This window comes from Phodopus roborovskii, unplaced genomic scaffold, assembly GCF_943737965.1.
Source record: "Phodopus roborovskii unplaced genomic scaffold, PHOROB, whole genome shotgun sequence".
NCBI classification, from domain to species: Eukaryota; Metazoa; Chordata; class Mammalia; order Rodentia; family Cricetidae; genus Phodopus; species Phodopus roborovskii.
In genome coordinates, this window is record NW_026126517.1 from 46,078,618 (window position 1) to 46,097,186 (window position 18,569).

At 40.1% G+C, this 18,569-nt stretch overlaps 1 protein-coding gene across 4 annotated transcripts in view; it reads left to right on the forward strand.

The window, feature by feature from the left end:
* The window catches only part of Bnip2 (BCL2 interacting protein 2), a 216,625-nt gene that overhangs the window by 192,154 nt on the left and 5,902 nt on the right, over nt 1-18,569 (forward strand). For 2 of the 4 annotated variants that reach the window (XM_051197873.1, XM_051197875.1), the window contains exons 2-10: nt 7,801-7,907; nt 8,470-8,537; nt 9,383-9,559; nt 11,501-11,677; nt 13,666-13,768; nt 14,547-14,678; nt 15,871-15,957; nt 16,058-16,156; nt 16,835-16,870. In XM_051197873.1, the coding sequence (XP_051053830.1) occupies nt 7,858-7,907; nt 8,470-8,537; nt 9,383-9,559; nt 11,501-11,677; nt 13,666-13,768; nt 14,547-14,678; nt 15,871-15,957; nt 16,058-16,156; nt 16,835-16,870 (929 nt within the window). In that variant the 5' untranslated portion in view covers nt 7,801-7,857. Of the gene's footprint in view, nt 1-2,173; nt 2,383-7,800; nt 7,908-8,469; nt 8,538-9,382; nt 9,560-11,500; nt 11,678-13,665; nt 13,769-14,546; nt 14,679-15,870; nt 15,958-16,057; nt 16,157-16,834; nt 16,871-18,569 lie in introns of those variants that run through there. The other 2 variants (XM_051197872.1, XM_051197876.1) reach the window with 2 other exon arrangements.

Sequence of the window (18,569 nt, forward strand, 5' to 3'; positions counted from 1 at the left end):
TTTGGATACATTGGTTTAAAGATATTCTATGTAAGTTAAGTAAAATATATTGAATGTATTATTTTTAAATGTAACTAACAAAAAAGTAACTAATGTATTATTTAAAAACATGCTACTAGTCCTGTATTCCTGACTTTTTGAACATTATTTTGAAGTGTTTCAAACTATGAAAAATTTTGAGTTAAATGTTGAATAAAGGATTGGTAATATAAATGATGAAAATTAAGCACATGGTGCAGTCCTGGAAACTCTGTACTTGGGAAGTGAAGGCAGGAAGATCAGGAGTTCAAAGCCAGGCTCAGCTGCACAGCAAGTTTGAGGCTAGCCTGGGCTACAAAAGATCTTGCCTTTTCAGACTATGAAATAAATGAACGAACAAATAAATGTGATGAAATTTACAGATGTGAAAAGGAATTCATGATATATTTCAGAAGCAAAATGGGAAAGGAGAGCTGAGATTGTAGCTCAGTAGTGGAATGGTTGCATGAGGCCCTAGGTTCATTTCCAAGCACCATAAAACATTTTTTTAAAGAAAACTAAAAATAAATTTAGAAATCTTTATAAATACATGATCAACTTAACTACATTATCTGATTTTTTAGAAGGATATGCAATTCATATATGTATATCCAAATATCAAATGTAACCATAATTTTTGGTTTATCTATAGTTTCTAATGTTTCAACAATAAGTACAAATAATTCATGAAATGAAGACAAAAAGAAAATGTAGCAGAGTAGCTTATTAAGGACCAAACATGTATCAAGTTTATTTCATGACAAACTTACTAAAATGAAGAAACTAAAGACCACACAAAAACCTCACCCCTTTACATGATTGCAAACGATTTTCTGCCACCCTGTGGGGAACTCTGCACATTGCAGAACGGAAATAACTGGAACTATGAAAAACCTAAGAGGAAATGCTTTTCATGGCCCAAGTAGTTTAATTAAAACTTTGTTGATCAGTTATTTTACGTTTTCCCTCCAACAATTAAGGAAATTGCTAGGGGAAATAATGCCGCCTAACACATGTAATTATAATATTCCAAGAACTCATCTCATAAATATGTACTGTTTTGTTTCAAAAAAAAAAAGCCCACTGGGGTAGGCATTATTCCCCACCTCATATTTTATAGGTAAATCACAGAACACCTAACTCTACTAACAGAGAACAACTCTGGACTGACTGCAAAGTGCTATGTTTGGAGTCAATTTTTAAAATGTCTGACTTTACCATTCCCTTTAGGACTGCCTAATAGAATTGCCCACTTAACTGCTAGACCGTAAGTGTAACTTCTAAGAGGGATGGCTATATCCTCCAAAATAATAGTCCCTTGATGCTTCTTAAAAGTATGCATCATAGACTGGAGTCCTTCCGAAAATCGTTACTGGTCCACACAGAAAAGTACAGAACCTGAGATCCTTTGAGGCATTTTTACAACTGTTAAGGCTGTTAAGGTGATGCTAAACTATTTTACATAAGACTTCTTTTTTTTTTTTTTTTTTTCATGTATCTATTTCATCAGGATTCGACCCATAAAGAATTGGGAAAAGCATGTTTTAAAGGGTGAGGGAACTATCACCTTAGAGCGTTTACCTAGCAGGCAGGAAGCCCTAGCTAGGTTCATCCTCTTCTACAGTTTAAACGGTGTGCTAACAATCATGTTGGTAATCCCAGCACTCTGGAGACTGAGATAGGATTAGTGCAAGGCTATTCCACTACACAGGGAGGAGTTCAAGGTCAACCCCGGACACTTTGGCGGGGCGGGAGCGGAGCGGGTGGGGGACACGGGGACTAATTACTCCCAGAAGCACAGCTGGATAGAAAAGCTCTTCACTTGGAAGAATTCTATCCAAGTAGATTTTCTAGGTTCTGGCTACCCCGACATAAGACAGGGGCTTTTTGTTACCCTCTTTGCATTCGCTTTGTAATATGGTTAACGTATGTTAAGTAAAGGCAAACAGAAAGAAAGTACGGGCCTTTTCAGACACGGAAAGGAATATCCTGAGCCTTCGAAGCGCACTCTAGCAACAAGGCAGGGATTCAGCCGGCAGACAGCTAACCTGGACAACGGCGCGTGCGCGCAGAGGAGGGACGCTGGGGATTTTGTGATGACGCCCAGTCCCCGCTTCCTCCCTCAGCCGCGCCCGGCGGCGGTCCGGAGGTGGTCACTTCCGCCAGGACGTGCGCACTGAATCCGGGTCAGCTGCCGCCGCCGGGACTGCAGCTGCGACCGGCCAGGAAGCTCTGGGCCCCGTCTCCACCGCCGACCAAGGGCAGCGGGCTCTGCCCGCCGCCGCTTTCTGCGACCTGGCCGTCAGCCCCACGTCGCCGGCCTGGAGGGGCAAAGAGGACGAGGGGGCCGCGGCTTCCTCCGGGGTGAGCGCGGCCGGGGTAGCGGGCTGGGCTGGGGCGCAGCCGGAGGACTGCGGGAGGAGCAGCAAGGCCAGGCGGGGGCGGCGGCCGGGGACCGGCGTGTTCGCGTTCCGGGTCCTCGAGCTGCCGGGCCCCGCCTAGCCTCGGGCGCTGGTGCCAGGCTCGCGCCCCCTTCCTTTCCCGATTGTGGCTGAGTGCCTGGGGCGGAACCTCCCGGTTCCTGGCTTCCCCTAGCCACGTTTGTTCCGTGTTCCTATCCGGCGTCTGTCCGGGAGTCGAACAAAGAAACTTGGGCGTGTAGTGCACCCCTTAGCCTCGGGGAATGGACGCAGATGGCTTACACAAACAGCATCCTATAAGTCATCAGGCTCTCTTGCACCGTCCTGAGAGTGCTATCCCGGGATAGGCTGTGTACGTCAATGCCCGGTCCCTGCTTGTTTTCACTTACCCTCTTCATTTAAATATTGGCTTTGGATTTCTATGTGCACCCGATACCACTGAAGAATTCTCCCTAAGTCAGTTGGCCTTTATTTGGATCTTTATTATATTGCTTTGAAACTTCCTTTGTCCTGGGAACTCTTTGAGGACACAGTTTTTACAGTGTTTATCAAGATAGTTCTAGTGCCGTCCATCTGCGATTGTATGTCTTAGTATTGCTTTCTTTAGCCTATTCCTTTAATTAGTATCTTTTCCCTTATTCTTGAATTCCCACCTTAAATGAAACGCGCTTTATCTTACGAGTTATAAGAATCCTTCTGCAATTGTAGAATGTCTTTGTTTTCCGTGGTGTGGGCTCCTGGATCTGGAGTCATAGGCTGTTCTGAATCCACAGGTGTGGGTGGTGGGAATTGCAATAGGATCCTCTGAAGAGTAGAGAGGCTTCTAGTCATAACTTGTAGAAACTCTTAATTGATGAATGGAAGTTTCTTCAAAGTTAGAATTGACATTATCTACTTAAGTTATCCATACTCGAAGTTACCAATGCTTCGATACCTCGGACATTTTTTTGCTTGGTTCTTAGCATTTTATTATTATTTTTTTTTCTAAATACTATTCCTAGTCTTCAAGTCTTTTCTAGCTTAGCTTGGGGTTGTTAGACTAGGAAGTGTGATATGTGAGTGCATGGAATAGGGACTAATTACAATAAATCAGCATAGTTACATCTTTAGGCGTTACGGTACCTTTCACACTAAGTATAATCAAACCTGGTTTTAAAGACCTGTGTGTAGAGTTGGTAATGAACTGGAGACAGTGTGCTATATTGCATACAGTTCTTCTGTAGATCTAGGAGTCAGAATGTGGTGTCTGTCTTTTGCCTTGTTGTCTAAGATAAAGGGATAATAACATCACATTCTATCTCACACATCTGTTGGTCAGTTGAAGCATGAGCTAATCATCAGTTACTAATGGGTATAAAAGTGGTTAGTAAAGGTGAAATACTCTTTTGGGTAGTGGTTGTGTTTGTTTTATATGGAGTGATGGTGGTAGGAGTGATGAAAACAGCTATGTTTCTTCAGACCCAAGAGTGGCTTTGGCTGACAATAGACAGGTCTTTGGGTAGGCTGACACCCTATGAAGCAAGTCAGTAATATTACAGATAGTCTTAAATTTACATTACAACCCATTTTTAATACTAACAGGCTGTTGGAGATCAGGCATTAGGGTTTAATCTACTTACCGGTGTCAACACATCTCCAATACCTTCTGCATACTGATGATTTAGTAAATGTATTCTTATAGATGTGTGTTTATCATATGCTATGTTTTCACAATTTTGAGAGAAGTTAGCACCATTCTAGTTCTAGTTTGTTTTGTGTCTGTGTGTGTGAGAGAGAGAGAGACAGAGAGAGAGGGAGGGAGGGGGGAGAGAGAACATTCTTGTAGAAGCATCCATCATGGGTCAGCCAGTAAAGGCAACTTGCCTAGAAAACCTGAACCCATAAGTTTAACCTCTAGAATTCCATAAAAAGCCAGCTATACTTCCAGCAGTCCTGTGGCAAGATAGGAAGAAGAGAAAAGATACTCTCTTTGAAGCTCATGTGGCCAGCTAGCTGGGAGCATGGAGTGATTAAAAAAAAAAAAAAAAAAACCAGAAGAGAGACCATGTCTCAAAATAAAGTGGACGGAGAAAAACCACACTTGAAAACTTGTCCTCCTACCTCCACTCTCCTGCCAAAGCACACGCTTTTAGCCCACCTACCCTACCCCTCAGTGTGTGTGTGTGTGTGTGTTTAAAAAAAGATACGATTTTAAAAGGATACAATCATACCCTTGGGAACAATAACAAGCAAGAATGGAGGATGTTTCTGAGGGGTATTGTTGATCTTCATGGGCATATAGGCTGTTGTTCATAATAGATGAAAATAAATAAAGCAACCTTCTGTGTCCTTGCTGGCCTTCTGCCATGTGTGGTTTCAGCATGCACCTATTTCTAGAAGCAGTGCTTAAACTACATGATGGTAAAGTTTCCTTGGAGAACCATCAGTCACAGCCTAGGTAGGTCAAGATAGGATCCTAATACTTAATTTTACTCTTCTTCCTAAACTGCTTATGGCTTGTCCCCTCTCCATCTTGGTTGGATTCACACCTCCCCTCTTAAGTTGTGTATGGAGGAATAATACATGATCTTTGATTTTCAGGCTGATTGGGGTCAAAAGCTATTGATTTCCTTATGATTGCCACAGGTACTGGCAGAAAGATATGCCACCAAGCTATCAAGATGTCAGATTATTTCTGTGGAAGTACATTATTTTGACAAATAACGTATGAAAGCACTATTTCCCTATTCTAACATTTTAAAGTTCTAAAAGCAAAACTGGGAAATTGCAACAAGCTGGTGATCCAGAGACATCCAGATTCCCTCCAGAGCAGTTGTACTCATTTCAGTTCCTTTCTTGTTGTTTCCTGTTCCTGCAGCTGCCTGGTGATAAAGTGCTTCCAAGAACAGAGCTCGATTGTTGGCTTTGTTTTTATCTACCTAGTGTGCTGTCCCCAATGTTCTTGATGAAATGGGGGAGTGAACCTCTGTTTCTCTCTGTTCCCATTGTTTAACTAGCCTAGATAACCGTCCCCATAACTAAAAGCCCATGGCAGTGTATAGAGGTGTATAAACATCACATGACCGAGAACTAGAGGAAGTGAGCTGCAAGGGCTCAAGAACCCAGGCTTCCTGTGTCTGTGGTGCTGAGAACTGAATTCAGGGTCCCATTGCTGAGCAAGCAGTCTCTGAGCTACAGCCCCAGCCCTGCCTTCCTGTTTTACTTGGAGACAGAGTCTAACGCAGAGGCTCACAGTGGCCTTGAACATGCAGTCTTCATGCCTCAGCCTGAGATATCCAGGGCTTAAAGAGCTCCTTTTGTTGTTGTTTTGTTTTAATCCATTGTTTTAAGGCAGGATCTTGCTATGGTAGCCCCCAGAGCACTGGGATTGCAAACCTCAGCCTCCATGACAATTTTGAACAAGTTATTTCTCAAGTGATGAAACAGTTAAGAGGCATTTCACAGGCAAAATATTTCTTTCAGCAAATAAAGAATAATTTCACCAACAGTAACTTATATTGCACGTATTTATGTTCTCACTAAGTTCTTTTTTTTTTCCATAACATTTTTAAGGGGAACTCATAACAGGAATCCTATTTATATAGTTCAGAAAGCAAAGTAAGCTTAAGGGGTTGAGCAGAGGCTTGCCTAATAATGGTGTGCTTCACTGTTAAGCTATTATGTGCCAAGCATTGTACTAAGACTAAGAATATATCCATTGCAATTGTCAGTCTCTGCTGTTATTTCTGGGAGGTTTTTTTTCTTTTTTCTTTTTTCTCGTTATTTAAAAAAGACACACAGAATATTCTGATCCTCCTACTCCCAATACCTAGTATAAGGTAGGACAAGACCATGGGAACTATTCTGGTTATTTACCCAGTGAGTAGTTCAGTGACAGGAAGTTAACATCTTATCCCCCCCCCCCCCCCGTGCTAATAAATAGATTTATAAAAGTATAAGTCCTTTGAGACCTTCCCAAGTATAAGTAAATACTCAAACTGGGAGGTAGAGATCTCTATTAGATGAATGAATTTAATGTCCTTTGTAGTTTGCTTTTAGAATATCATTTGATATGAATGTGAAGGGTTCTCAGCATTTATTTTATTTAGGAAGGTGGGTTTTCTTTGTTTTTTGGATTTTGTTTTTCAAAACAGGGTTTCTCTGTATAGCAGCCCTCGCTGTCCTGGAACTTGCTTTGTAGACCATGCCGACCTTGCACTCCCAGAGATCCACCTGCCTCTGCCTCCTAAATGTTGGGATTAAATGTGTGAGCTGTCATGCTCAAGTAGTTCGGAAGGGTGTGTGTGTCCTATATAGGCATGCCACCCTTTCTCCTCCATGTGTCAACTACTTGGAACTACTACTACTTTGTTGTTAGTTTTGCTTCCAGTTATACTGTGTGACTCTTAAAAATGTGAAGCTAGGTATCATGGCCCATGCCTGTAGTTCCAGAAATAGGAAGATTACAAGCTTGAAGACAGCCTAGACTAAAGGGCTAGAAGATGGAGACAGAAATATGGTTTAGTGCCGTCTGTAGTGCTCTGTTGATTGTTGTAATGTAAATGTAAATAAGTTGAATCTCAATGATACATCTTGCCTCAGTACTTGTCAGCTGTTTCTGTTGTACTTTTACCAGCTGATCATCATGACCTCTTTTTAAGATTTGTTTTTTATTTTATGTGTGAGTGTTTTGTCTACATGTCTGTGCACCATGTGCATGCAGCACCATCAAAGGTCAGAAGCAGGTGTGTGATGCCCCTGAAACTGGGGTCTCAGGTAGTTGTGAGACATCATGTGGGTGCTGGGAACTGGCCACCAAGTCATCTCTCCAGCTCCTCTTCATGACTTCTTATACTGTATTTCAAATGTTATGGCCTGTCAGACAGAAGGTGAGTCAATGCTCCATCTTACTGAGAATTCTTATAGTTTCTTGCAAAAATAAAATTAAACTTTGGGGCTTAAGTTGAAAAGTATAGTTGAGTGCTGAACTCTGTGAGAGAGGCATGGTACAAATAGGAGCACATCAGAAGTTAGTACAATTAGTTCATTGCTGGACAAGCTCCTGGAGAGACTCTTAAGTGACTCAGGAATGGAGAGGAGGAGCTGTAAACACTGCATAGCACTGGGCCCTGGTAAGCATGTATGCACCTGTAAGTTATTAGTGTGGTTTCTAGAATCACCCCATCCAGAACTAAGACATAAGGCGTAGTTATGATTCTGTGGAGAGAAGACATTTATTTATCTGAGATAGGGTCAGGTTTCATTGAACTAATGCCTCTGCAGCTGCTGGAGTGGAGACATGAACTTGGGTGGGATTGTTGCCCCTTTGCAGCAGATGAAGAGTAAAGTGGAAATGGAGCTGTTGTCCCTCTTTCCCTCCCAGGACCTCGGCTGCCTGGATTGCCAGGAGCTGGAAGTTGACATTGAATCCAGGCTGAGGATGGAAGGTGTGGAGCTCAAAGAAGAATGGCAGGATGAAGATTTTCCAATGTGAGCAGTACTTTTTGTTAAATGGATTTGGAACAAAGCTTCAGAATTACTTTAAGGAAATGTCAGCTCATGTTATGTTGAGCTTCTTTTAAAAAGTTACAAATGATCGCTGGATTCTAGAAAGTGAAAGTTAATTTTCCAACTGTGTCACTGGTGATCTTTCATATCTTCAACTTCAGATTTTTAGCAAACTGTGCTTTAAGCTAAGGTCTTAGGCTTATAGAGGGATGGGATATCAGCTGTCTGCAAGAGTAAATGGAGTACTTGTAACTCCAGCACTGGGGAGATAGAGACCAGATCCTCAGGGCACACTGGCCAGCCAGCCTGGGCTGTTTGGTCTGTCCCAGGCCAGCGAGAGATGTTGTCTCAAACAGTGGACAGCTCCTGAGGAACATCTGAGATTATCTTCTAACCTTATACACAGGCATCCAAACGGATTTATAGAGCTTAAGAAACACAGCTTTCTTTAGTCCTTATAACTGAGCAATATTTTTAATGGATCTTTAAGCTTCAAAAGAATTCTTTTAATTTCTGGGCTAAAGAGTGTGTCTTTGTTGTCTAGACCTTTACCAGAAGATGACAGTATTGAAGCAGATATACTAGATGTAACTGGTCCAGACAGCCAACCTGGTAAGAACCGAAGACTTTCAGTGAAGATTGTGTTACATTTGAACACATTTCCTTGTAGAGAGGAAAACAAAATGAAACACATTGAACTTTTATTCTGATAGAGGGAACCAAAGGCCAAAATTTTGGCAAATCCTTAAGAAATTTAACTTCATAAAAAATATACTTTTGGTTTTGGAAATTTTTATAAAGAGTGAAAGAGACCATATTAATAACTGACTATGAAGTCTGCCTCTGTTGTTTAAAAGGACATTGATGGATTCTTGATCTCTCAATAAAGAAGCAGTAGTAAATAATTCTTTTAAGAAGAGAGATTGCAATTCTCAGAGTCCACCTCAGGTATCTCACAATGCTTGTAACTAGTTCCCTGGGTCTAGTGTCCTCTCCTGGACCCTGCTGATACTGCACTTGTGTGCACATACTCTCACACACACGCACACACACACACGTACATGTTTAAAAATGAAAATAAACTGTCTGAGGAGATGGCCTAGCAGTTAAGAACACTTGCTGCTTCTGCATAGAACCTGGGTTCAATTCCCAGCATCTGCATTGCAGCTCACTAACTCCAGTTTTGGGGGATCTGATGAACACTTCTGGCCTCCTCAGGTACTACACACATGTGGTACATAGACATACATGCAGGCAGAAACACCCATACACATAAAATAAAAATAGGATGAACATCTATCTTTTTTCAAAAGCAGTAGCAGTGTTCCCAACCAAGTTTTATGAATTAATGCCTTGGGATTTTCTTTAGTTTTTCTCAAGAATGAAGTGAATAAATTTTTCTCTTTCAACGGGGGCATCTGAGCAGTCTAGGCTTCTTTCTTGTTTTCCAATTTCAGGCTCATTAGAAGTTAATGGAAATAAAGTGCGTAAGAAACTAATGGCTCCAGACATCAGCCTGACCCTGGATCCTAGTGAAGGCTCTGTGTGGTCGGATGATTTGGATGAAGGTGGGGAGGTTGACCTGGAAGGCTTAGACACCCCATCAGAGAACAGTGATGAATTTGAGTGGGAAGGTAATTTGCTGTTTTTATATAAGCTTCGTGAATGGATGTTTATATTACATAGTGTTTACCATGGTATTCTCTTTAGGAAAAGTAGTATGACAAATCTTAAACATGAAACCTGCTAAAATCCATTGGAGGATTTTGTTTGAAATATGTTATTTTTTCTGTAGTTCCTAAGTTTGTTACTAAAGTAAAAGATTCTGAAAATACTTGAAGTTTTCAAGATTATAGATTATGCAGGTAGCTTTCACTTAGTTTAGTTTAGTTTTGTTTTTCCTTACTTACCCAATATTGTAAAGTTTGTTTTTCATAGTTGCTTCAAAAGTATTGCCTAATATTCCATTACATTCTTGTCAGGAAAAAAGTTCTCTAAAAGGACATATAAGGAATAACTAAAAAACACCTAGGCCTAGTTGCACATCCCTTTAATCCCAGCACTCCAGAGGCAGAGGCAGAAGGGTCTCTGAGTTCCAGCCTAGCCTGGTCTACATAGTGAGTTCAGGGACAGCCAGGATTACATAGTCCTGTCAATAATAATGATAATAACAACAACAACAATAATAATAATAAATACCTAAGAATTGGCAGGAAAGTTGCTGAGGACTGCTGCACCTGTAAAACTGCTGCCTTGAAGTAGTGTGTGCTCGGCCCCAATCTGATATTACCATTCTAATTACTTTGTGTTCAGAGGCATTGCTGTTTGTTTTGCTTTATGTGCTTAAGCAGTAGTTGGTTATAATAGTTAGACAAATGTTAATAACCTTTTTGTTTCATCTTTAAAGTGAATTTTACATCAAAACTGTACTTAAAGCAGTAGACACTTTATGGGTAACGAGTGATACTCTGTAGTTTTTTTTTTCTTCCCTGTTTTACTGGTTCAATAAGCAGCCCAGTAAGAAGAAGTCTTTTATACAGACACTGAAATAGTTTTCTGCCTGTGTGTTTTGTCTCTTCTCTCCTTAATGCTGCTGTAGTCATTGCCTGGAAGGATATTTTCCGTTAACAGCTTTGTCTTGGAAACAACTAACATGCAGTAGGTTTTCCCTCCCCCCATCTTTTGGTAAGGACTATCGTACTAAAGTTTTGAAAATCATTACTTCATTTTAAATCAACTAAACTGTAATCTGCAAACATAAATTGTTCGCAATCAATGGTGCTTTGGCTAGTGTTAATTTGTGTAAATTTTTGCATGTGTTCTTCAGAAAAGTACATATCTGCTTTATAAAACTGATCAAATAAAATTATCACTGAGTAGTTAACCACTTTCTATCTTGTGTTAACAGTGTTTTATAATTAATGTATGTGCTTAAAAAAAAAAAAAAAAAAGATTGGCTCTCGGATGGTTACTTGAACAGTTGTCCTCAATGGGATCTGGGAAGGCATTCGAGGCCAGTGTAGTTAAGATCTTGATGGCTCCAGGCGTTGGTGGCACATGCCTTTAATCCCAGCACTCGGGAGGCAGAGGCAGGTGAATCTCTGAGTTCCAGTTCAGCCTGGTCTACAGAGCTAGTTCCAAGACAGGCTCCAAAGCAATACAGAGAAACCCTGTCAGGGGGAAAAAAAAATATCGATGGCCCTATCTTCCCTAAGCCTCCTGTAAGTGATGCACTATAACTTGGTGCTTTGTTGAATTGGGCAGTAGAAAGTTCTGGTAAACTGATTTTAAAGACTTAAATTGGCCTTAATAAGAACAAGCTTTTTCTTGTTATGTGGATGATAATTTCAGCTGGTGTACTGAAAATCCTTTGTGAATAGTTGGATGTGGTGGTGTTCTCCCACATATTGGGGGACTGAGCCCATGAGTGTGAGGTTAGTTTGGGGAGTGTAGCAGAACACCCATAAGAAAACAGAAAAACTTGAAATAATGTAGATAGTAAAGTGGTTAACATACAGTTTTGATTTTTATTTTGTAAATAATATTTGTGATTCAAAAGCCGTTTATTTTAACAGATGATCTTCCCAAACCCAAAACTACTGAAGTCATTAGGAAAGGATCAGTTACTGAATACACAGCCACAGAAGAAAAAGAGGATGGACGCCGCTGGCGCATGTTCAGGATTGGAGAACAGGACCACAGGGTGGATATGAAGGCAATCGAACCCTACAAAAAAGTTATTAGCCATGGAGGTAAGGGATAAGAGGATGCTCAGAATCTTTAGATGCAATGCCCCAAATCTAAAGATCTAAAGGCTGTCAGGAAATGTAGCTGGGGATTGAAAGAATAGTGAAAATTTCTCAAGTCATTTTAAGAATGTAAAAGGATTTTTGTTTATTTTGTTTGGGGCTATTGTTTTGGTTTGGTTTTTTTTTTTTTTTTTTTTTTTTTTTTTTGAGACAGGGTTTTACTGTCCTGAAACTCACAAGGCTCCACCTGCCTCTACCTCCCAAGTGCTGGGATCAAAGGCATGCGCCACTACCATCTGTCTTGCTTTGTTTTAACTATTTTTAAGTGGATGAATATTTTGCATATATGTGTGCCTGAACATCACCATTTGTGTGTCTCATGTCTCCATAGAGGCCAGAAGAGGTCACCAGATTCCCTGGAACTGGAGTTAGAAATGGTTTTGAGCTGCCATGTGAATGCTGGGAATCCTGGAAGAGCAGTCAGTGTTATTAACTGCTGAGCCAGCTCTCCAGCCCCAGGGATATAAAAGACTTGAAGTAAAATGATAAAAGGACAATTAAGAATTACTTACATAGGGGCTGGAGAGATGGGTCAATGATAAGAGTACTGGCTGTTGTTTCAGTGAACCCAAGTTCAGTTTCTAGCACCTACATGGTAGCTCGCAGCCATCTGCAACTCCAGTCCCATGGGATCCAATATCTTCTTATAGCCTCTGCAGGCACCGTACACAGAACTTTTTAAAATTATTTTTATGTGTTTACTGTAAGTTTTAAATGTACAATAGTTTCACCCTATGTGTTCATTTCTCAAAAGGACTTAGTTTCTTGAATCCTTTGTAAGCATTTATACTTTTTAATACATAGATATTTTTCAGCAAAAACTTGTATGTCAGTTGGACATGATGGCTCACACCTGTAGTTCTAACACTCAAGAGGCAGAGGCAAATAGATCTCTGTTAGTTCCAGGCTAGTCTGGTCTACAAAGTGAGTTCCAGGACAGCCAGGGCTGTTACACAGAGAAACCCTATCTTGAAAAAAACAAACAAACAAAAAGCTTTTATGTCTCTCATTGTATATAAATATGTACATATATGCACACATAGACATAATCCATGCTCATATAGAACATTTCACTTTCTTTAGGAAGCTCTACACCCCTTTCCAGTGAGTCCACCCTCTAAAAGCCACTACTCATAAACTGCTCCATAGTCAGCCTTGCCTCTTAAGAAAGTCCATGTGACACTAGTCACGTGGTGTGCACTACTTGTCATTCTGCATATTTTTGAGCTTCATCTATGTGTGTCTATTTTATTCTCCATCACCGAATCTTTAGTTGTCAAAATAAACTGCACCTGTGCATCTGTGGCAGCACTAGCTGTGAGTTGTTCAGTTTGGTGTGTGACTAGGGTGCTGCACTGTCGGCACAAGCCGCCCCTTGAGCTTTGACTGCAGTTTCTCATTGACTTCGTGCATGACTCATCTACCTAAGTGGAGCACTGTCCATTCCGCATGTTGAATGGGGCACCCGCTTTGCTTATTTATGGGACACACAGAAATAGTTCATTCCCTTAGGAGATGTGCAAGTCGGTCAGAAAGCTATGAAACTGCACACTGTCACTCTGTTGGTCTGACTATACCATATAGTTCTCCCAGGTGCTGTGCAAATAACTGTCAGCATCTTCATTATCAGAATGTAGTTCACTCTGGATAAAACATGTTGTATAACCTCAAGTACCAACACTGGCCAGGTGAGCTTTTCTTTCTCGTATGAAATTGTTCCCACTTAATTTACTTTGCCAGATGCATCCTTTGGTCATCCCTATGATCTTTGTTCATCTGGAAGCTCTACACTTCCTCCTACCCCCCCCTCACACACACACACACACACACACACACACACACACACACACACACAATTAAAAATTACAACCCTTCAGCATAAAATTGTGCCAAAGATTTTATTTACCCTTCTTTTTTTTTTTTCTTCTCAGGCTATTATGGGGATGGTTTAAATGCCATTGTTGTATTTGCTGTCTGTTTTATGCCTGAAAGTGGTCAGCCTAACTATAGATATCTGATGGACAATCTCTTTAAGTAAGTATGTCTTAACAAGATGTTTGAACAGAATTCTGAGCTTATTAGACTCATAGTTTATGCTAGTGAACTAAGTCTTGTAAAAATTAGAAAGAAGCCAGCTTGATAGTATAGTACAATAATCCTAGCTATTTGGAATATTGTGGGAGAAGGATCACAAGTTGATGGCCCATCTGAACTACATATAGATCAAGGTTAGGGCCAAGTTGAGCAACTTAATGAGACCCTGCCTCACAATATCAAAAAGGACTAGGGATGCAGCTCCATGACAGCTCTAGCCTGTGTATACCCTGTTTCTGAGTCCCCAAGTCTGTCGTTTGGCATTATGAAACTATTGATTATAGAAGAAACATGTTTTGAAATTAGTATAGCTTACCTGTTCCAACTTCATTATTTGGAAAGACGTTGTTTAAAAAGGTAACCAGCCATCTCACAATTGTATATCTAAATTACATCTCTCCCTGGAGACCCGGCATGAAAAGTGCTCATGGTTTTCTTGCATCCTCACAATCACTCTTTTTCTCAGCTTAGTGTAGTTTCTCAGTTTTTACCATGACACCCTGAAGCATGCTCAGAGAAAGGCAGTGTGTGCCATGTCCCATCTCGCCTTTCCTCTGACCACACAGTGATTGAATCTGTGCCGATTTGCTGTGTTTTAAACATCTACCATAGGTGTTTGTGCTCACTGTGGAGGAAAGAAAGGAATTGTGTTCATTTGGAAGCCTAGTTCTGTCCTGAATGGTGACATTTAAGACATGTACTTAATTTGTTTTTATAGATATGTTATTGGCACTTTAGAGCTGTTGGTAGCAGAGAACTACATGATCATTTACTTAAACGGTGCGACAACTCGAAGGAAAATGCCCAGTCTGGGATGGCTGAGGAGATGCTACCAGCAGATTGATAGACGGTGATGTAGACTTGCTGAGAGATTTTAATAGTAGTTTCATTAAAGTATACTTTCTGTTGCCATTTTAAAATATTTCTTCAGTTGTACTCATCAATCTCTTAATGTTTTTATTTTCTAAGGATGACATTGTACAATGTCATGGAGAATAACTTGAGTCTCCTGCTTTATTAAGTAAGAGTGACTTAAATCTTCCAAACTTAAGGTCGCTCTCCACCCTTCCTCCATTTGGAACACATTCTTACTCATCTTGGGAAAGGGTGGAGACTGCTCCTGTACTGCTTTGCACAAGTTCTGTGTGGAAGCCAGGACTCAACCTAAGGTCAACTCAGGCACTACCTACTTTGTTTTTTAGACAGTTCTGACTAAGACCTGGTGCTCATTGATGAGGCTAAACTAGGGCCTACTGAGTCCCAGCACTGAGATTACATGCCAGCGGCACCATGCTCTTTTTTTTTTCTACCTGGATTCTGGGGAGTGGGACCCAGGTTCCCATGCTTATACAGCAGGCACTTCACCTACAAGGCTATTTCCCCAACTCTCAAGTTTCTTAAAGATACTAGCCCAGAGAAGATATTAAAAGTGTGTTCTCTCGAGAGTGAGTTGTTTGTCCACATCAGTGGGGCTTGTAATCTTGCTAATGGTTTGATTTTGCAGTAGCTGATTCAGATGTTTTACTCAGGCCCGGTAGTAGGTTTCCTTTCACATGCAAACATGTTAGTTATCCTTTGTGATTTTTGAATCTCTAGAAGGTAGTTGGGAGTGGCTCCTTTGCTCTTTCCTCTGGTCATCTACGTCCTGTCCTTACAAGTCAGTGCTTTTCACAGTGTTAGAAACAGATGCCAGTTTGTCCCCAGACTCAAACAGAAAAAACACCTTACTTTTATGTTCTGGATGAGCTCTTTTTCTGCTGCACAGCTCTGGGTACCACTGGATGTACTGGAAGACATTTGAAAGCAGGCAGACTAAGACTGAATTTTCCCAAATGAAATAGTTTATTTCACAGCATAGGGGGGACGTTAAAATTCCCAAATGCATTTTCTTTAGAAATGCTACAACTAAATAGTGTTATACCTACATGAAAATTTTGGTGACTTTTTCAGTTATATTTTACAAACTTGTACATATTTCTTTATGTCTAATTTTTGTGTTATAATTTATAGAAATTTCTATAATTTTTTTCTTAAATCTCCAGATTACGGAAAAACCTAAAGTCTCTAATAATTGTCCACCCCTCTTGGTTTATCCGAACACTTCTAGCTGTTACAAGACCATTCATCAGGTAATTTTCTGAGGACCCTTAAGAAAAAAGTTCCTTGTATTAAAATGTCAGTTTCATGTATCAGAAATATTGATGTAATTGTTTGTGTTTTCTTCCCTAGTTCAAAATTCAGTCAGAAGATTAGATACGTCTTTAATTTGGCAGAACTGGCGGAGCTGGTTCCCATGGAGTATGTTGGCATACCAGAGTGCATCAAACAGTACGTCTCTGCCCTGCTTTCATTCTGTCTTTGTTTCTGTACAAGAGGAATGCTTTCCCTTCCTCTCTGCATTCTAGAACAGAGGGGTTTGTAACAAGGAAGTAGAAGAAACTTTGCCCACACCTTCCCATAAATCAGCACTTTTACATTACCAGAGGTGATGCCTGGTCATGAATCCTTTATATGTTAAATGCTGTGTACAATCTGAGAGAGAAATTTCCTGAAGGACCTGGCCTGAAGAGTTAACTTCTCAACTTGACATACTGCTCTCCCAGATAGAATGAGTTTATCGTGTTATTGAAAGAACTCTACTGCTAAAGAAATGAATTGTTGCTTAAGTCACCTTGGTCTTAATTATTTTCTGGAGGGAAGAATTTTCTGTGTCACAACTCACTTCCACCTGCCTTCTAAAGGATTTGGTAAGACTGTCAACATAAACACTTGGCATCACAGTGCTGTGGAACAGGAAGGTGTTCTGTCTCTGTTGGTCTCAGATTTAGGCCTAAAGGTATCCAAACCAGAGTTTACTGAGTCAGTTTTTATTTTCTACATCATGTGTTAAATATTAGCATTTTGTAGTTGTGCCTACAAACTTACACTTTCAGCCTTTTTTTTTTTTTTTTTTTTTTTTTTAAATCTCATAATGTGCATTTACTGAAATAACTCTTCCCTACCAAGGTATGAAGAAGAAAAGTTTAAAAAGAGACAAAAAAGGTACATGCACACCTTGACTGGGTTGCATCTAGACTAGTCCATTTGCATCGCAAAGACTAACCCTGCTGCTGGTTGGTTAGCTGGCAAACAGAGAGAATAGCACTTGTAAATATAAATGTTGCCCAGAGCCCACTACAGAGTGAACCCCAAGCTCCTCGAATACTTATTGCCTGTTAGGAACTAAAGCTCTTCTTGTGCTGGTCCAAATACAATGCTGAACCCAAGGAAATAACTGGGATCATTATTTAAAATCCCAGGCCTTCAAAGACTGTTTCTCATTTTGCTTTTGAAATAGTTACACAGACATTTTCCAACAACTTATTCCCTCCCTCGGGGTTGATGGTTATATTTACAATGCATATACTCTTTGGCTAACCAACATTGATTTTCTTTATATGCTTAAATTAAATAGTGTGCTAACCAGTCAAACTACATGTGATGAAATATCTAAAATTCGATGTACCATTTAACAGTTAAACACTCTGCTTTCCACCTTAAATTTAATTTTGCTTTGAGTATAACAACCTTTCATTTGTTAATGTTTTAGCATAAAGATGAAAGGTGGAGTATAAAATAGTTTACCATCTTACACAATAGTTTAGAAAAGTGAAGGCCTTGGCGCTCTCTCTCTCTCTCTCTCTCTCTCTCTCTCTCTCTCTCTCTCTCTCTCTCTCTCACACACACACACACACACAGTCTTCTGCCTCAGTCTTTGAATGTGAGGTTGTAGCTCTCTACCACCACACCCACTGCTAACCCACTGTTAATAAATCTTATTTAAAAAAAAAAAATAATAGATTCCATTTTTTAAAAAGAGACCAACAACATTAGCAAAATTGTCACTAACTATGGTCTAAAGAATTAAAATGAGAGATTTACGTGTACTTTACCCATCTGTGGAACCAGTTAGAACCTTTGCTGGTATAGTCTTAATTTTGAGGACTTTGATTCTTTTTGTGGGAATTCAGCTAAGTATGTAAAAGAGTCCTAACTTGCCATTTGTGTGTGGTACTCTGCAAGTACCAAGATTCACTTAAGTGATGTAAGCAATGGCTTGGGTAATGGGCTCTGCTTTCCTCTCTAGGCAGTACTGTGTATATGTCAGAGGAGTGGCTCAAACTCAAAATAGCATCAATAATATGGTCTTCTAGACTTTAAAATGATTTGTTGGAATTGGTAGCTGGTAAATGCCTTTAATCCAAGCACTCAGCAGGCAGAAGTAGGTAGATTTCTATGAGTTGAGGCCAGCCTGGTCTACAGAGTTGAGTTTCAGAACAGCTAGGATGACAGAAAAAGAGTTGCTTCTGATGAGGAAGTGTGCTGGCAATTCCCTTTTTTAAAAGGTTTTAGTATTTGATCAACTGTCAGAAATAATTCAAGCATCACATAAAAATTGAAACTCAAACATTTTATTTTCATTGTTTGGAACCTGTCGAAGTTACTTTATCTTAACTATTCCTCCCTTGGAGTCACTTCCACATTTTCACCTCTCTTTAATCTATGTTCATCCTGGTGTGTGTGTGTGTGTGTGTGTGTGTGTGTGTGTGTGTGTGTGTATAAATAAATTTATCTTGGTCCCCTTCCCCCCATTTTGCTTGAGTTCAGTCCTCAGTAGGGTCATTATTACATGTATCTTTCAACATTTAATTTTTATAAAACTTTCTTTAACATTGAAAGGTCAGTTTGAGAAACAACTTTT